The sequence below is a fragment of the Convolutriloba macropyga genome, chromosome 4, assembly GCF_964194025.1.
Source record: "Convolutriloba macropyga chromosome 4, txConMacr16.3, whole genome shotgun sequence".
NCBI lineage: Eukaryota > Metazoa > Xenacoelomorpha > Acoela > Convolutidae > Convolutriloba > Convolutriloba macropyga.
This window is the reverse complement of record NC_134471.1, coordinates 40,589,647-40,610,538: the sequence shown is the minus strand read 5'-3', so window position 1 is coordinate 40,610,538 and position 20,892 is coordinate 40,589,647. Positions and strand designations below refer to the sequence as shown.

The window sequence follows — 20,892 nt, the reverse complement described above, 5'->3', positions numbered from 1 at the left end:
GTTAACAGTTCGTTGATAAATCTCTCTTGATTGCGGGTCCAGTTGAAGGGTGGTTGGCCCTACCCACTGGTTAGCTGAGAACGAACATCACTGTTTTCAAATTTGCTTCTTTTCATTTTATAATCAAGCTGACGTTCTTCCACCTGTAGGTGACGTTTTGTTTTGCGTTTCTTCATATACGTTTCTAACTCTAGCCTTCTTCATTCAAACCGTGTCCCTCCTAGTCTCAGCTTCACGCTTTTATTTCACGGAAAAAGTTTCTGAAACATTTTCCGCATACTGACGCCTGGCTGTTGCCCCCAATTTGTAAAATCTGAGCAACAGAATTGTTCGTTCGGTGGTTGTCGGTACCCTCGTCTTTGTTCAATGCTTGCGTTTACTTGCTTTGCCTTATTGTCTGACAGCGTGCATTTGAATATTTATGCGAGCAAAGATTTGTCCAAATGCGCTTGGCTTCCCCTACCTTTCTTTAGTTATTCCTCAGCAAAGTTCTATGGGTGGGCTGATAAATTGTCTCAACGCTGTGGAGGCGTATGAAATTTTTTCTCTAGGATGTGAATAATCTGATGGTAGAGAACCTTTAGGTTGTTGGGTCGATCTGGATCTATAATTATTTTGATGAAAAGCCTGAGCTTAGCGCGGACTTCTTCCACTAAACATTGACAGTTCTGATTGTATCTGTATCGTGCTAGCTGATAGGGTTCTGGCCAAAATCTGCTTGGTGTGGTTGTTCTTTGCTTTCGTTTTCTAACTTTGGCTTCACGCAGGGTTCGGACGTCAGTTCTTGGAAAAATTGCACTCTTTGTGTTCGGGTCGGTCGGCTAAATGAATTGGCAGCTCTCCAATTTTGAAATGGGAAGCTTTACACTACCCAGTGCGTTTCAGCGGTTGCAAATCTATCCGGTTATTACGTTTTGCACTTTTACAGATGAAAAGTATTTCAATTGCAATATCAGCTTTTCTGCAGATTACCTTTGCAATTTTTGATACCCAAAAGTCAAACTTTCCACTTTGCTCTTTTCGCCCTCTTGTTTTCTTCAGGATGCCAAAACAAACTCTGGCACATATAATCACAGTCTATTTGAATTTTTGTTAACAACATCAAAAAAAATGAAATCAGAAAATCTTTCCAACCAAAAGACTTGCCTGAAGATCATAAAGCTGAGTTTACTTTTAATCTTGAGTTGACAGAAATTATAATTCAAGGAGTCTTTATACACTCCTCAAGTTTCAATGAGGACCAATATAAATCAATAACTTTTCTTCATTAACACAATTCTCAAAACTAGTCTTGGCTTCGCTCAAACTAGTAAAAACAACTGCCACTATACAGCCTAAAACTTTAGAATACGTAGCGCAAAATCTATGTAATCAAAGCGCATAGTTGAGCGCTAAATTGAGTCCAAAATTAGAGTCTTCCAAGCTTTTGAAGACTTTATCGCAGCAAAAGTTTTTTTGAAAATTCTAAACAGAATTCTCCGGATTTGTACAGAATCAAAAGTCCACCGTTTAGGAGTTCTAAAACTAAACCAAAACATATTTGGACAATGAAAATATCCAGTTTTAATGTCCCGTTAAAATGCTCTGTTGAATATTTAGTTTCATATTTTCAAATTTAATAAATGATCGATATATAAAGAGAAGAAATCCCACCTTTAAGGGTTTCACTGACAAAAAAAACTTATAAGTGCACAGACAGAATTGGTTTTCTCAAACTCAACAATAAGTCTGTCGATTTTCTAAACTAACTAATGAATTTGTTGCGAACCAGTCGTAAAGAAGCTGTTTCAAACTGGTTATGAATTTCTCAAGTTGTCCATACGTTGCAAAACTGATCAGGTGAGAGAGAAGGTTGTTTGCGTTTGATTCAGTTTCACTCAATATGTGATAATGACTTCCTATTAATAGGTAACAAAAGCTTTGACAAGCTTGAATAAATTATTCTGATTTTGGTAAAAATTAGAGTTAAATTTCGCTTGTCGATATAATCGAATTTAAATATTCCTGAACACGTTTTTTTTACTAAATGAGCCTGGACTTATCTAGCTCGGTCTTGAATAATTTTCTTTATCTGGCCCTTCCCTTGCCAACACACCCTCTTTTTGTTCTCTTAGGCAAGTTTCACGTCGGAATATATATATATATATATATATATATATATATATATATATATATATATACATCCAGACTTAAAATAAACGTGCGGATTTTATACACTACGCAGCGATCCTAAAATGTCTCTTAACAAAAGGTAGAGCTAAATGAAGTCAAAAGTTTGCTTAGTTGGAAACAAAGTTCCCTAATGTTTAATATAATACACATAAATATATGAGATAGTGTGTCAATTTTCTTAGGTTTTATTTTTTGCTGCGTTCAGCCCTTGCTACAGTGAACATTGCTGCGGACAATCTTTTACGCTTAAAAATTTAAAAGTATTGCCCTGAAAGCAGCAAAAACAATGCTACTTCACGTAATAATGGACATTATTTGTTGTTAAGGCATTATTTGTCGTTGAAAGCTTCGCATAGAATCTTTTTCAAACAGGTTTTGAATTTCTCAAGTTGTCCATACGTTGCAAAACTGATCAGGTGAGAGAGAAGGTTGTTTGCGTTTGATTCAGTTTCACTCAATATGTGATAATGACTTCCTATTAATAGGTAACAAAAGCTTTGACAAGCTTGAATAAATTATTCTGATTTTGGTAAAAATTAGAGTTAAATTTCGCTTGTCGATATAATCGAGTTTAAATATTCCTGAACACGTTTTTTCTACTAAATGAGCCTGGACTTATCTAGCTCGGTCTTGAATAATTTTCTTTATCTGGCCCTTCCCTTGCCAACACACCCTCTTTTTGTTCTCTTAGGCAAGTTTCACGTCGGAATATATATATATATATATATATATATATATATACATCCAGACTTAAAATAAACGTGCGGATTTTATACACTACGCAGCGATCCTAAAATGTCTCTTAACAAAAGGTAGAGCTAAATGAAGTCAAAAGTTTGCTTAGTTGGAAACAAAGTTCCCTAATGTTTAATATAATACACATAAATATATGAGATAGTGTGTCAATTTTCTTAGGTTTTATTTTTTGCTGCGTTCAGCCCTTGCTACAGTGAACATTGCTGCGGACAATCTTTTACGCTTAAAAATTTAAAAGTATTGCCCTGAAAGCAGCAAAAACAATGCTACTTCACGTAATAATGGACATTATTTGTTGTTAAGGCATTATTTGTCGTTGAAAGCTTCGCATAGAATCTTTTTCAAACAGGTTTTGAATTTCTCAAGTTGTCCATACGTTGCAAAACTGATCAGGTGAGAGAGAAGGTTGTTTGCGTTTGATTCAGTTTCACTCAATATGTGATAATGACTTCCTATTAATAGGTAACAAAAGCTTTGACAAGCTTGAATAAATTATTCTGATTTTGGTAAAAATTAGAGTTAAATTTCGCTTGTCGATATAATCGAATTTAAATATTCCTGAACACGTTTTTTCTACTAAATGAGCCTGGACTTATCTAGCTCGGTCTTGAATAATTTTCTTTATCTGGCCCTTCCCTTGCCAACACACCCTCTTTTTGTTCTCTTAGGCAAGTTTCACGTCGGAATATATATATATATATATATATATATATATATATATATACATATATATATATATATATATATATATATATATATATATATATATATATACATCCAGACTTAAAATAAACGTGCGGATTTTATACACTACGCAGCGATCCTAAAATGTCTCTTAACAAAAGGTAGAGCTAAATGAAGTCAAAAGTTTGCTTAGTTGGAAACAAAGTTCCCTAATGTTTAATATAATACACATAAATATTTGAGATAGTGTGTCAATTTTCTTAGGTTTTATTTTTTGCTGCGTTCAGCCCTTGCTACAGTGAACATTGCTGCGGACAATCTTTTACGCTTATAAATTTAAAAGTATTGCCCTGAAAGCAGCACAAAAACAATGCTACTTCACGTAATAATGGACATTATTTGTTGTTAAGGCATTATTTGTCGTTTAAAGCTTCGCATAGAATCTTTTTCAAACAGGTTATGAAATTATCAAGTCGTTCATACGTTGCAAAACTGATAAGGTGATGAAGAAGGCTGTTTGCGGTTGAGTCAGTTTCGTTTAATGTGGGATATTCACTTTCTAATAAAAGGTACCAAATACTTTGACAAGCTTGAATAAAAAACGCTGGTTTTGGTAGAAATTAGAATTAATATTCGCTTGTCGAACTATACTAAATCTGCTATTTAAATAGTCGTGACCACGTTTGTTTACTTAATAAACTTGGCCCTACGGAGCTCGGACTTGATTAAATTTCTTCATCTCGCTTTTGCCAACAGGCTCCCTTTTTTTCTCATAAGGCACGTTTCAGAAGGCTCAGTCTTTTGCGCTCCAAATGTTCTCTGATCAGACCATTTCACAACAATATGATCTCTTCTCTTACCGGTGGCATAGTCGTTGGGAGCTCGGGTTAACAAAAAAGACTCAAGTACAAGTCATGGGTATATGTTGGCTTTAATTACGAAATCAAGGAAAATAAATCAGAGAAACCAAATACATTTAACGGTTTACGTCAATTTTTTGTTCATGGGTCAGGTGAAAAAAACCACGGATCAGACTAGCTGTAATCATGAATCACAGTTCGTGAAGACTAATTCTTCACATAGAAAAAACTGGTCATAGGTACCTTGAGCCGAGGAATACAATAGAAAACATTTTCAGCTGTTTACCCGGGTCAATTGTCCTCCCTAAATTTCTCCCATTTTGTTGAAAGATTGAGGGGATAAATTGTCTATGGGGGTTATTTGATGTAAGAGTGAGGGGTAATTTGGTCTGTGGGGGTGCAAAATATTGTAAGAGTGGGGCTGCAATGGGAGGAATTTTGTTGAACTACCCTCCCCCGGGCAAAAATTGCGACGCAAGAGTGAGCTGCTGTGGGACGACTTTCAAGAAATTACCTCCTGGCAAAAAAATGCGTTGTAATAGTGTGCAACAGTTGGAAAAATTTTGAGGGAAAACATCCCTAACCAAAATAGCGATGTAAGAGTGGGCTGCAACGGGCTGCAGTAGGAAGAATGTAGAGGAATTACCCCTGATCAAAACTGCAAAGTAGGAGTGGACTGCAATGACATGCAATGGAAGGACAATTTGAGGAATTACCTCCTGGTTTAAAATGCGATTTAAAAGTGGGCGGCAATGGACTGCAATGGGAAGAATTTTGAGGAATTACACAACTAATCAAAATACCGATGTAGAAGTGGGGTGCAGTGGGCTGCAATGCGACAAATTTTGAAGTACTGCCTACCCTGTTCAAAATTTCCATGTAAAGGTTGGCTGCAATGGGCTGCAATGGGAGGACTTTTGAGGAATTTTGCCTGACAAAAGTTGCAATGTGGGTGTGGGCTGCAATGGGAGGAATTTTGAGGACTAACACAAATGATCAAAATTGAGATGTAAGTGTGGGCCGCAATGGGCTGCGATGGGAGGAATTTTGAGGGACGCCCCCCCCCCTGCGACATAGGAGTTGGGCTTACAAGGGGGGTAAAACGATGTAGAGGTAAAAGTAAGGGGTCATTTGCTCGGAGGGGTAAAAATTTATAAGAATTAGGCTGCCAAGGGGGATAAAATGATAAAATAGATTGAGGTGTTTTTGTTGAGAGGGGGTAATTCTAACAAAATATTTATATAGCCAAGAATAGAACAAACATTGTTTGTGTCAGTCTTCGATTATCGGGTGCTGAAACAATGTAAGATTAGGGTGAAATGATGTAAGTTTAGGGAGAAACCCCCGGACTCACATCTTTTTACCGTCCTTGAGAGACCAAAAAGATGCAAGAAAAAAGTGGGGTTAATTTATCTTTTACACCCTCACTCACATCATTTTACCCCCCTTGGCAGCCCATTGCAGGCCAAAAATATCTAAGAGTTTTGATATGTATTTTCCTTAAAAAATCGCTCACACTTACATCACTATACCCCCTTGGCAGCCCCACTCTTACCTCTTACACTATTTTACTCCCTCTCAACAAGTTACCCCCCCCCCCCAATCTTACATCGTTCTACCCCCCTTAGAATCCCTAATCTTACATAGTTTTAGCACCCCAAAATCGGAGACTGGCCGTTTTGAAACCACAACCTCTGTAAGCCCAATTCTTAGGTCGCGGGGGGAGTCGCTCAAAACTCCGCCCATCGCAGCGGGAAAAATGGGCGGAAAAATTCAATCCGGGATAGTTCCTGGCAGCCCGGCCACGCAGATCAATATTCCTACTATCAGACGCTCAGAGTGCACATGGTTGAAGAGGGCTACATTGGTCTTGATTTATATAAGAGTACCTAGGTGTCGTGTGACTGTCAACTCACCAAAAATTTTCCCATTTGCGAAGCTTCTCCCGCTCATCTCCTGCTGGTCCCGAACGCCGCTCACCTCGTTTCTGTTTGATTGCGTTGCACAGGCATTGACACGGCACCAAAAGAAGAGAGAGAAGAGTGAAGGGTGGGAAGAAGAAAGGCCTGAGAAAAAAGAAAAACATAGCCTGCAAATTGCGGGAAAAGAGCCACTGTTGACCCCCTTGGCGCATATCGGGATTGAAACAGTAAAAGAAAAACCAGAAGATAGAAGTTGACAATTTTTTTGAAGTGTAAAATAAAGTATTCTAATTTGCTTTGTTGGTTTTATGTTCAGTTTCAGTCAGACAACAATACATGATTTGACTTCTAAACTAAGAGCTATTAAGCTGAATACTAATTCCAGCTACCAACGCTCTAATGACGATAACCCTGATAACCTAATGCACTGACACTTAATGCCCGGGTGTTAATGGTTTATCTCGTTTCTTTCTATTTTGCTTTTTTGACCCTGAACGTATTCACTTACTGCTTAAATTTGTTTTGAGAATTCGAAATCCCATTCAGTTCAAACAGTGAGTGAGGTAAATCCGAAGTCAACGGTGAGATTCGTGAATTACGTAAACAGAAAACCGTGATCAAAAGGTAAAACGAATTAACAAACATAGCAGAACAAGTACTGAAAGACGCCCCAAAGAGTTGAAACAAAAACATAAAATCACTAACCTGATTAAGAAATCAATCGAACACTTCAAGCCAAAGGGAAAAAAGCTAATTAAGTGAGAAAGAAAACTATTGGCATCTAAATTGTACATTTTTTGGTATCAGCGTGTTGAATACCAAGGCTTCCAATTGTTTGAAGCCTTCCAAAAAATGATTAAAAAATTTTGCTCGCCAATTTTTATCGAATAAACTGATCTTATTTAGAAACATTAATTTCATTACAATAAGTGTCCAGATTGAAGTGTTCAAGTCACATAGTTCAGCACTACGAGCCAAACAGATGAAAACTAGGCAACGCACGAGAAGGTAGACAGGTACCTAAGCTAAATAATTCTTGTTTTATGCACAGATAAGAAGATGAATCTTATATAGGAGACTAGCAGACGCAGTCGAACGACAAAAATGTCTGAACTTAGGAAAAAGATTTGCAGAGAAATCTGGCTGTTTATGTCTACAAAATTGTAAAATATAATTTAAGTTCGAACCCAGCTGCATGCTCAAGAAAATATTAAATGCCCACTTCAATCAAAAAAGATAGAAAACCTTTTAAAAAAATTGACAAGAATGCAGGAATCCTTGATAGTCTGTTTTTTCATACTGAAGAGTTCAAAACAAGTTCTTTGATGCAAAATTTACAGAGAAGCACACTTCAAGGTGGGTAGAAACCTGATTTTAGATATAATAGACAAATAGAAGGACAACTTAAACTAGTTGAAAACTTGAAAAAAGAATTGCGAAATGAATACAAATTTGGCGAAACTCTTAAAATTTATATCTACAATACTATTTTTGCGTTGTTAAAATCTATTCAATACACCAAGATCAAAGCATCAATTCCCTAAAAGTTGAAAAACTAAAAAGACGAAAAATTTTGTAATAAAAAATAATCATAGCTGACAGATTGCCAGAAAATAGCCACGATTTGTTTGTAGATCTGCCGTCTTGAAAGGATTTTAGAAAAACAGACCGAAAAATAATCTTCTTCTTTTAATTGCTGATATGTTATACTTCGATTGAAAAACTGTAATAATTTTTTACATTGTCTACGGGCTACTCTCGAATAACGTTCAATTAAAGTCACACAGGTGAAAGTTGACATTTTTTCCATTGAATTAAGGTAAAGAATAGTCATTTTGAAATTATGCACGCTATTTTTAGACTGCAAAATTGCGGTGAACTAAAAAATCGCACCACGGAAGTTGAAAAAAGACGTCACGCACGCAATTCAAACAAAATTGACGGACTGAACAAATAGCAGATTTGAAATTTTGAAGTAATCGTGACGTAATGTAGTTGTAAAGAAATCTCGACTTCGAAATAAATATACCAAGAGGAAGCCAATAATAGCTGCAGCTATCGTTTTTAAGCTATTAAAATGACAGAGCACCAAAAAACACTCTCAATTCATTGAATTGAAAAAAAGAGAGCGCTTAAATATTGGTCGTTGAGAGACGGTTGGCGGCTATTAAGCAAAATACAATATAAAATCAACCTACAGCTTAAAAAAATAATACAGTACTATATCTGGATTTTAAACTTTGGCTTTTTCCATGAAAAAAAGTTCGGAGCAATATGCTAAACAGTAAAAATAAACAACCATCTTTTCTGTGTCAGCAGAAAAAAAACGAGAATGAGATTTCGTATAAAATTTTGAATTGAATGCATTTGCTTTTCAACTTAGCACAAATCAAATGATATGAGCAAAAATAATCCTCAAAGAACACAAATTTGATCTAGGTGTCTGTTTTGTACGATAGCTATCATCAAAAGATTTATCGAATTGTGTGCTTGGCAAAATAAAAAAAAAGAAATGTGCTTATAATACCCAAAAAACCCACGATTGGCCTTCTTGACCTCCATTGACCTTGAAACAGGCAAAAAAAATACACTGACACCCCGCTTTTTACACAAAAAACGATTATTTGTGTTTGTTATGCCAGTTTTGTTTGGCTAAAAGTATTTTTTGGTGCACAAATGTGATCAAAAATCACATTTTCACTTTTGTTGAACTCTCAATATACGCTCGCAGATAATCTTTATCTAGAAGTGGTTTCCTCATACCAAATTTCAACAGCAGTCTATTATTTAAATGAGTTATTCAAGAATGGCGAAGGATTTAGTCATAAAGGTTAACTAAAAACTCTGATGAAATGGGATGAAACTCTGATGAAATGTGATGAAATGTTGAAAAAAAGGGATGACAAATGCAGGTAAAAAAAACTAGAAACGTTAGTTTGGTGACGAAATTAGAATGCGAGATTTTAGGAGAAATAATTCACTTTGTTAAACTCGATATCGAGAGCAGCATTTCTTTGAATGTTTACTTTCAAAATCTCTGTAACCTAACGAAATCGGATGATAAAAATAAGCTTTCATTTGAGAAGGCAGCATCCAGAGACAAATTTCCATTACAACGAGCCATGAACTTAAAGGAACATCTTTCAAAAATTCATTTGTATGAAAGAATCGAAAAAGAAAAGAGAAAGGATAGGGATTCTGACATATTTCGGCTCGCAAATATCCCAATATTTCGGCTCGCTAAGAGGAATTCTGACATTTTTGAAATTTTAACAATATAGTTAAATTAGAAACGCATTTCGAAATTTTAACAGACGAGTTTTTTGTAAGACCCCCATCTGTAACATTAGGTTTTCATTAAAGTCTAGTTGATTTTCATGAGTCACTTTTATTTCAATTGACACTGTTTCCAAGACAGTTTTTATTTTATTCGGGAGTTAATCTCTGAACTTTTGACCAAGTTTTTGACAACAAATTTTTGAGCGAAAAAAAGTGAACCTAAAATTCTGTTTGCTCAGTTTAAAATTAAGTGTTCTGAATTTTCTTTCAGCTTTTCTCAAAAAAGTCAACTTTGCTTGCGTACAGACAAAGAAAACGAAAGCAGAGAAGTTGAAAAAGTTATTTCAGTTGCAAATCACATCGCTTCATTTCGGAAATAAGCAAGACTTAAGACAAAAAAAGCACTGTTCAATTTCTCTTTTTTGGCGAAAAAGCAGTTTTTTTTGTGCCAAAAATTATATATAAACAAAAAGTGTTCAGTCACAGTTTGTTGCGAAGCAGCCTAAAAAACAGCCGACGCTGACCCGATTAACGCAGAAGATTAGGATTGAAACAGAAACAAAATACACTTAATTCAGCTTCTAAAATGAACGCTATTGAGCATTATACTAATGCAGCTAGCAATCGCTTTAATTAACTTTGGTAACGTAATGCACTATGACTTAATGACCGGACTTTATATGTTTACTCTGTTTCTTTTGATTTTGCTCTTTTGACTTTGACCGTTGTCAATTCATTGTCGTAATTCAATTAGTGAAAGAATTTAAAATCAATCCAGTTGAAACAGTGAATGAGGTAAGTCAGAAGTCTATCCAGAAAATTGTGAGTTATGTAAAACGAAAAACGTGATCAAAAGGTAAAGCGAGTTGAAAAACATAGCAGGACAAGTCCTGGCGTACATTTCAAAGAATTTTCATTGACTAAACAAAAGACTAGACCTATAACGAACTATGAGTGAAATGGAAAAATGATTTCCAAAAAAATCAGATAAAAAAGAACAAAATTGAAGTTAAAAGGCCGCACATGAACAAAAAACCACTAGCGAGAAAGGGAAATTTGATTCAAACAAAAAACTAGGCCTAAAATGAACAATGAGTGGATTTGAAAAACCATTTAAAAAATCCGATCAAAACAATCCAAAAAAAAAGTAAAAACGAAAGTGAACTTGCCGCATGTGAACAGAAAAACCAACAGCGAAAAAGCAAATTTATGTTCAATCACCGTTTTCTCACACTACTTTAAATCTAGAGCGAAAAATTTTTACGCCGCGAAAAAAAAAGTTCGACGAATTAAAAAAAATAGCAGGAAAAGTTCTGAAATACAATTCCAAGAATTGAATGAAAGACTCAGACGTACTCTACCTGACCAGCAGATCAATTGAACAATGCCAGCCATAAAACAAAAAAATCATCTCAAAAAATTGAGAAAATAAAAGAATCAAAACTAAATAAAAAAATTCATTGCTAAAACTCTTGAAGATTTTAAACATAAGGCATGTTTTTTTCTCTTTAAAAATACCTATCTCAAAAATATGCTCAAAACCAATTTTTGTTTCTGAAATCAGTCCAGTATTATATATGCATGACCAGCAAAATGATAATTGGCCCTTGAAGATCGCTTAACTCGAAAAAGAACTGAAAAAATTAGAAAAAAAAGAAATCAATTGCAAATTATAAAGAAATGCTGCTAAAAATTGTGATATGAATATCTTCCGAATCATTTCTGTGTCTCTAGAGGCTATGAAGTAACCTAATTCCAAGCTTTGAAAACTCATTGGCTCATAGAACGATAGGCAAAACTTTTTAGAAAAATTTCAAACTTCAAAAAACAGAAATTCGTTCCATCAAAATGTTGAAAGCCATTCAATTGCCCCTGGCAACTATTGAATACCGTACTATCAAACCCTGGATGAGGCTACCTGGCTACTGAGGCAAGAAAAAGCTAAATAAAAAACAAATGTTTTAAAAAAACTTCTAAAAGTCGGAAGGTTAAATTGTTGAGAACAAATCCAATGGAACTAAAAATCATGCAGTAACTTTTTATCAGAACGTGGAATTTGTTTTCTCGCACTTGAGAATGGACAAAAAACCACTAGCGAGAAAGCGAATTTTTGTTCAAACACCGTTTTCTCACTCTACTTTAAATTTAGAGCGAAAAAAATTCACGCCGCAAAACCACTCGCTTTTTCGCTCCACTTCCTGTTTCGGCGTTACCAAAATCACTTCTCTAATTTGACTTCAAAAACCATGAAAATGTGAGAACAGATCTTTAAAAACAGACAGCACCCCAATACAATTCTTTGAATTGTAAAAAAATATAACAGGATAAGTCCTGATCTACAATCTGAAAAATTTTAATTTACTTAACAATCAAAATCATCGCTTCAACCAAACCTTTAAAAAAAGACAACAACCCATTATATTTCAAATTATCTGAATTTTAAAAAAGAGAGCGCCTAAATAATTGCCGTTGAGAGGCTGGCGGAGGCTATTAATCAACCATATAGCATTCTACGACAAGTTTCAGATGACTTTTGATTGGGTTCTAAGGCAAAGTAAACACAGCTGACATATTGTCGACATAGCTGCAAAAGTGTATTTAGGTAGAATTGGACATAAAATGCAAAGATTCAGTTCTAAATTTATAATTTCGCTGACGTGCATTTGGCAATTGTTCTTCGTTACTTTGTAGAAAAAGATTTCTTCTATATTTTAAGTCTGCGAATTTAGCTGTGGAATATCGAAATAAACTCAATAAAATCTTGTAATTAACTTAAAAAGTTTTTGGCGGTCAAAGACCAGTTCTTCTATGGATTCAGCTATAACACTAGAAAATGCTACAACACTAGAACACCAGAAAACGGTGCAATTGCTATAGCTTGTAGAAGGACAAGATGTCTGAATTGGCGACGTCAAACTTTTAATGAGAATTAATCTTAACTTGGAAATTATCATCACGCACATTTTTATCATGTATAATCTAAATATTATAAGGAGATATTTAAAAGAGTCAACAAGATTTGAAAACTTGTAACACCATAAACGTCAAAACAGACCCAAAACACTGCCCGGGCAGAAGCTATATATGATCTTGGGCATGCTTTTCAAGATTTTACATATGAAAATTAGTCTCAGCAGAGCAGCACGTTGTTGATGATTTTCTCAGAGATCGAATAATTTATGGTCGTGGATATGTCATCTAAGACATCATATTTGATCGTGGAAATGGCTTCACAAATTCAGAAGAAAATTTGAAAACTGCAAACAATTGAATGCTTTTCACTCCATTATCACAAATGCTAAGTTGTATGATCTTGGATATGGTATCTAAGAACTTTTAACTTAGAATCTAGAACTTAAGAATCTCGTAAGAACTTTTATGGTTATAGTCTTTTATGGGCCATAGATTTCTTTGGTCTTGGACATTGAATTTAAGACACCATCAATCTTTTTTTCTAAACCTTCTTTTCAAACTTTTCTTTGTTTTTTTCTCTATCCAGATAATTCTTCTTTTAACTAAATTACAACACGACAAACTCGTTCCTATTCCTTTAACTACAGAAAAGTGGATGCACAATTTTTATGTTTATAGTCTTTTCTGAGATATGGAATCTAAGTCACCACTAAAAAAGTACATTTATTCAAAAGAAAATCAAATTATATCACATATACGTCATTTGAGACCTGTTTTATTTTTGCATGGTCTGTGATATGGTATCTAAGACACAATACGTACCATACATGACTTTGATATGGTACCTAAGGGTTATGGTGGTCAGCCCCGGTGGGGCTAGCAATGTTTGTGTCCTGACCGTTGAAGATGGAACCGCAAATCTTGACATATGACCGTAAATACTGGTTTAAGTACTTGCTAACATTGGCGGCGGAATGTAACTGCCGAATATAAATCAGAAATAGTCTTACTTGTCGTAAAATGTAGCTAGAAATTGCTAGAGATCTATCTATTGGCAATTGAACCCATGAAACGTTATTTGAAAATTCAATTCTTTTTATTTTTCAAAAAAGTTGCCTACTTTATTTTGATTGCACTGCTTGTTAATTACATCCTTCATTATAAAAGATTTTTAGTGACTTTGAACAGGTTGAGAGTAACCTTCAATTAACTTAATTTAAATGTTAAAAGTCATTTTTCACTTGAGAAAGAGAAAGAGGTAAGTCATAGAGAGGTAAGTCCTCAAAGAGAAGTCATAGATAAAACTAATCACGAAATGGGATTATAATCTTACTGTTGATGAGAGTTACAAATGTCAACACGCACATCAAAGCAGTTGAAAAAAAGGCTAAGAAAACCTCAACAAAATCTTTGCGACATGAAAAATGTAAAACAAAAAATCGTCATGCGTCCAAGTAAAAACAAATAATAATAAAAATTAATAATTGTGGTTTCTGCGTAACCGCAGCGGAACAGCATTAGGCCTACAGTAGCCTGTTTTTCAGCTGCCCTTTTTCTTATTTGTTGGTATTCTTAATGGTATTCTTATTTAAATACCAAGAGTGTGACACAATCTAATTTTGGTCAGCTTACAGCTTGGCAGCTTTATAAAAATATTAATCACGATTGCTATGAATGATGATACGAAATCTATGGAGCGGAAGAAGATACATACTTGTTGATGAACTCTTTCTTCACACCATACAACTGGTTTCTCCAGTATTGCTTGGAGCTCTCATTCACTTTTTGGTAACTGTTATTGAAGAGAGCAATCAGAAGGTTCACAAGCAGAACATGCGTGAACAACATGAAGAGCAACTTGAGGGCAATCGCGTAGTAAGTTACCCATCTCTCAGTAGTTGGGCAATCCACATACGGCCACCCAGCCTCAGATCTCTCGTCACACTCGCCAGCATGGATGGCCCCAATGCCCTCAAAGTCAGGGCTACCCAGCATCTCAAAGAAGGGTCCAAAGAATATGCTCCAGAGTAGTGCAAACACGGGTTTAGTAACGTCCGGGTAGACCAACGAGTGTATTGATATACCATACGCAATTAGATACACTAAACGGAATTAATCTTAAGGTGATGCTCCTATCGCGATCTAGCATTTAGAGGTTATGCAAGTGGACAAAACTCACACGCTAGAACGTCAATAGTAAAAATTAACAAAAATCTATTTTTCAACTCGTCAAGACATCAACTACAAATTCGGTGCTACTTTTTCGCGACTCCTTGATAAAAACAGCTTAGAATCTTTCCAAACCACATACTGAAAATAATGCAAAGTGTAGTAGTCCTTAATTTTTGTAAAACGACATGGGAGAGGGAGAGTAAGATATATAATTTAGGTCAAATTAGACAAGTTAATTAGGTGTTCGAAATAAACTTTCCTTCTTAAAGGGTTATTGTTTCGAAGGCGCCAGAGAAGTGATTTGAGTGATATATCTTTTAAAAAAAAACAAATTAATGAACAAAAGCATATTGAGCTGTCGATATATTTAGTTGAATTAGCAAAGTTGTATTTGTGCATCAGGCCAAAGTCGAAGTGAGTGATTTAGGTAAATTAGACAGCGAAGATTTGAAGTGAACTAGATTCTTTGAACAGAATTGGAAATTCAATTTGAAGTAAACAAATGTGCTATTTTGAAGTGACAAAGATAAGGGCGGTAGCAGAACTTGGTGCCCTGCAAATGTGGGAGTTATATTAAGCGGACGCTTATGAAATTTTAATGTCAGGTTTACCAAATGATCCTCTCAGGCTGATATACCTTTTGGGCCAATCGGACTACCCAACACCGGGTTATTAGTACCGGAAGTGGCGTGATTTGAAAGTTTTCGATATTTTGAATGGAAAAAAGAATGTTTGAGTATGATATAAAGCTAGTTAAGGGTTGAAGGGTTGCAACGGGTATCAAGTCCAGAGTACTGTATGATATGATCATGAAAAAGGAGTTAGGATCACTTTTGGGTATTCTGCGGTAAATAGGCTGTTTTTACCGGAAAACAGTTAGCACTTAAATTGAAATAGTAATTTCTCTACAAGTTGAAGTCGGATTGACCTGAAAATTGGGAAATAGACTAATTTGGGTACAAGGAATCCAATTTTGAAGTCGGATTTGACCCCATACCAACCCGCACGGAACTAACGCACGCCAGTGCTGCGGGACGTAAAATTTAAATTGCTCGTGGGGTATTGGTAGTAGCCTTATGATTTTTGGAGCGTTAGTGTAACTTTTTAAAGGGGCTTTCTAATGGTGCTATTTTTAACTTCCGGGTTCGGCAGGAAGTTGGTGCTTCGGGTTGACCCGAGTGCCGAAAACTGGAAACTGGCATTTTTGAGTGGCCGAATCATTTTGAAATGGTAATAATATGATAATCTAAGACAATAAGTGACAAGAAATACCCACCCCGGTCAATTTTGACGAACTCGGATTTTTCGGGTTTCGGCACCCACGACTCTTTGAAAAATTTCAAATTGCAAACGACCCGCAACGGCTAACTGGTAGGTCACGAAACTTGGCAGGCATGTTGGTGGCACCCTATATTTTCTAGAAAATTTTACCCGAAGACGTTTTGAACACTGCTTCGCAAGTTAGTGGGTATGGAAATTTGGGGTCATCCGGGAGGTCGATGAAAAGTGTGCGCGGTCATTGCTCGTGTTCTATTAAATATTAGGTCATAAAAATTGGTGAGTAGGTGTAACTATGGTAGGACTTTCCGCGCCAATAATTATTTTTACCAAATTGACCCTTCATCTTTGGCTATTGACCCCTTAGTGACCTCCACAGGTCACACTTTTGAGCTTTTAGGGAAATTAGACTTTTCGGCGGTTTTTAACTGGGAAATTGCATGAAATAGTTTGAAAATTGGAAATTACAATTGGTCTTTGGTTTAGGGTTGAGTTTGGTTATTGATTCATCACATGATTTTTGACAGGTATTGATTGCAGCTAGTTAATTTGATAGCGGAAATAAAGGAATAAGTACTTTTCAGAGCAACGTTCAATGTTTACTAAGCAAACACTGATTGACAAGTCAAGTGCATATATGAGATAAAGTGGAGTGGATTTGTTCACATAACAGTCCAAAGGTCGTTTACTTAAGATAAGGAGAAAGTTGAACAATGGTTGCTAGCAGTTGAATAACAGACCATAGTTTGATATTGAGTAGTTTGCATAGCAAACAAAGCCCTCCTACAGAGTGTAATGGGTTTAAAGTTAAAGTTGCAATGTTTACTTAAGAGATTGAGGTTTGTTTGCTTAAGATAAGAGCGTATTGGTGGAGTATAAATTGAAGTGACACAGAAGTTTTAGAGAGAGAGAGAAGCAGACTTTGGAGATTTTGGGAGAACTTCAGAAGTTTGGTTTCGAACAAGCGAGAGAAAGTAGTTGGTTTAGTGCGACTAAACTTTAAATGAATTGTAATCGCAAGACCAGTTGGGATACTGTGAGCGTTTTTGGTTTAGTTCATTCTGGGAAAGTGAACCACGGATATTGGTAATATTATTTTAATTACTATTATAAATGGTCTTGAATTTGTCTTTTCAATTGATGTGCAAGTAATTCTTTTACCTTTGTTATCCATATAACTAGAACTGATATAACGAGCTCAATTGTGAATTAACTTATTTCAAGGCAATCTAATTGGCAACAGCATACAAGTGTGGAAGAGGGGAAATTGCAGAGTAACGAAGTAACGCTTGCTTCACCAATTCAAAACTTTTGGTTTGTATTATTTGATCAATCTTCTGGGCAGAGTAACGAAGTAACGCTTGCTTCACCAATTCAGAACCTTTGGTTTATATTATTTGATCGATCTTGTGGGCGACAGAGTCCCCTCACTGTTGAGCCTAGTTAGAAATTCAGAAGACGACACAAAGGTACAATTTATTGCATAGTGTGCAACTGATGATATGCAGGTAAAAATTACCTGCGAGGAATTTTTTTCTCGAAACTGCTGACCTGCTTACGTTTCAGGCAATTAACCGCAAAATTATTTTCATTGCCTAACTTAAAACCTGAACAAAAAAATTGTTTTCAATTAACTCAGCAGCTCTTTTACTTGCATGAAGATGGAAATTTTTCATGCAGGATTTTCATGCAGGATATTTGAAAAATATTGGTAAAAATAGTTTGTGTAAAGAAATTACATTGTACAGAAATTCATTATTATTCGAGGCAATTACATTAAACTCAAACAATATTGAAAAGTTTGAGTTGATCCAAAAAGCGGCATAATATATTTTAAAAATGATAAAGGATTCAAATAAATGCGAATCTTTGAAACCCGTTCAACTCAGAAAAGATCATGACACCCAGACTATCGAAAATGATGTTACAAACTATACGAAGATGGCAATAACTTCTGATGAAAAAAATGAGATCTATTCTGTCCCCCGCGCATTCCACATGAATTCTGTGATGTTATATGGCACGGTACTCTGTAAAAAAATAGCACGTGCGTCGGGGTGCGTTAAATTTATATGCCCCCCAAGAACCACGAAATTATAGCATCTCATCGTTGTATACTTACGGCGCTAGTTATGGGTGGAGTTATGTGTTAACGGACCACTAAGATGGGGGAAGGAAAGACGAAAATAGTACCAACTATTTAGAGTCACTGGTGAGGGAAGTTGTGAAAACATTTCCATTGTCAGTTATGCTGGTGCATGATAAAAAAAGACCTCGCCTGCTTGATGAAAGGCGTGTACGGGAACAGCTCTCATTGTTCTGTTATCAAGTGGTAGCTATCTGCTACAGTACAATGCTTACCGTATACGACAACGAAGAAGTAGAGAAGATCCTTCATCATCTCGCCAATCATGATCAGTTTTGGTCCCAAGTAGGTGTTCAAAGAGAATACGCGGGTGAAGCGTACAAAACAGAGCAGCAGATCAGCCACGTAAAACCCATGAGCCACACGTAATAGATCTGAACAGTATAAATCATAAAAATAAACAGTTGATGCTATTTACAACGATACACAAACATTGCCCCTCATAGATGCGGACAGCTCGTGCCTGCTTTTGAAACCAAACTGTGCTGACGATTTTTTTATTACCCGGGTCACTGTGCACGGCACAGTGACTACGAGCACGCTATTTTATTATTTGATCAAAATTTCTTTCTAAATTTACCTGAACATATTTTTTGCCGTTATTTGTGAAGCGTATTAATCTACTTGAGTGCCACACCTATAATATTTTAAGTATTTCCCTTTTTTTCAGTCCCTTCGGTAAGTGAGTTATTGCCTCCCTCTCAATTGCAGAATTTCGTGACAACACAAAATATCAAATGCTTTAACAAAAGACGTGCTCTGTGGATCAGATAATTGAGTAGCAAAAATTGACTACAGCGTTTTACGGAAAAATTTCAAAGAAGAAGTGTCGACAAAAATCTGTAGAAAATGGAATCTCTCCGATTCAGATTATGTCTATAGTCTACTTAACAAAATTAGGCTACTGATCGGATGTAAGCTGGTCATATCCGATCAACATCTTTTGAACAAAACACTTGTTGCACAGACAATTCTGAATCCAATTGATATCTAGAATATCATATCACACGATTGCAATACAAGATCCAGTGATAAAATTTTGATTTACGCTAGAGAGACAAAACAGAAGTGCTGCGAGGAAACAATTTTTGTTCGTGTAGTCAAGTATAACAATGTGCTTTCATTGTTCCGACCCCTCTTGAGGGGGGAGGAACTATATACTCAACTGGGTTTTTTTTTGTTCAGTCAATTTTGGCCGATCGATATCGTAGAGAGTTGAGACTGGTATCATTAGAAAGCTTGTCCAGCGTAGAATATGCAATTAAAAAGACTTTTCTGATTTTCGTTTTGGACAGGGAGATATCGAGGTTTAAACTTTCGAGAAAATAGAGTTAATTCCGTTGATTTCATTCACCTTTTTTCGGAATATTTGACTAAAATTTCGCCAATTTTGATAAAATTTAATTAAATTTTTCATGAAAATGTTGTTAATTTTACGTTTAAAGACAGAATATATTGTCAACTATTTTCATTGATTTTTTTTGTCACAAATTCTGGCTAAAAATTTCGCAAAAATTCAGACTTTTTCATCAAAAACAGCACGAAATGAGTTTCTTTAGTCCACTCTGATTAAATTTGCAGGAAGTGCACACCCAAACACCACTAACAGAATTTTTGTAGACTAAAAAGGGGGCTAATTCCACTTCAAATTCCGTTGAGAGTGCTCTGTAATTAAAACTTTGCCGTTTTTTGCTAACTTTTTTTCGTTGATTATCAAAAACGCAGCATTTACTTTTGATTTTTTAACAAACAAAATATCTATATCAATGATATTCCAAAAATTAAATATTCCTAATGGACAATCAACACTAGCAGGACTAGTTCTGTACCAATCTTGGACCGTTACAATCCAAAAATAATTCGGATTGTCATCAGTCGGTATTTTATAAAAAAAAAATTCGATCTTTTTATCATTAATGAAATAACAGAACATTTCAAATCAAAGCGCACTAGTGATAGGTCCTATTGGCTTCCTAATTAGCTTGAAATCAATTTATCGAATTGATTGCTTGAAAGCTTATGGTCCTTTTGACTTTTAAAATTTAAGATTATTGAACTTGCCCCCATTTTTCTCTTACATTGGTCAACTTGTAGCTTAGTGTCAGCAATCAACGACTGCTCCATCTTTCTGTTGAATAAAAATAAATTAAGAAATAAATTAGTCCTTATAGTAGTTTTACGCCTTAATTTATGATCTTCTGGCTTTGATGCTACTAGATTTCACAAATTTTTTTAAATTTTTAGGTATTTGCCCATTTTTCAAGTTTTCTAATTTTGTCAAATTATCACATAATTGTCAGTTCATATATTACGTTTTTCGCATTCAAAATACGCACAATTGATAATATTAAAATCCTTAAAGATATAGATTGTTGTTCTTTACCGTTTCGACAATACTTTCTCAAAGAATTTAATTGAATTTTTTAATTATATCTTTAACTGTCGTTTTTACTTTGTCTTTTTAGTCGTATTTAATTTCTTGTACAATGACCCGTATTGATTGAGTTTTCGCTGGAAGAGTAGATGAGCCAACGTTCTCATATTAGAAGATAGATAATGGCTTTTATGACTTTGAAAACAATTGTTTTCCAAAATGAAAAATAAAACATTTCAACTTCGCAATTTTGTTCAATTTACAATCTGTTTGTTGCATGGTCTCGTTAATTAAAGGTTAACGATAACATTATTTTTTCAAGGAAAGGTGTCAAAA

At 35.3% G+C, this 20,892-nt stretch overlaps 1 protein-coding gene across 1 annotated transcript in view; it reads right to left on the bottom strand.

Annotated features, from left to right (window-relative positions):
- The window catches only part of LOC142338073 (transient receptor potential cation channel subfamily M member 8-like), a 69,960-nt gene that overhangs the window by 19,263 nt on the left and 29,805 nt on the right, over nt 1–20,892 (bottom strand). The window contains exons 9-12 of the mRNA XM_075387705.1: nt 20,261–20,310; nt 18,398–18,556; nt 14,301–14,688; nt 6,389–6,538 (exon numbers count right to left, since the gene is read on the bottom strand). Coding sequence (XP_075243820.1) covers nt 6,389–6,538; nt 14,301–14,688; nt 18,398–18,556; nt 20,261–20,310 — 747 coding nt within the window. The remainder of the gene's footprint in view (nt 1–6,388; nt 6,539–14,300; nt 14,689–18,397; nt 18,557–20,260; nt 20,311–20,892) is intronic.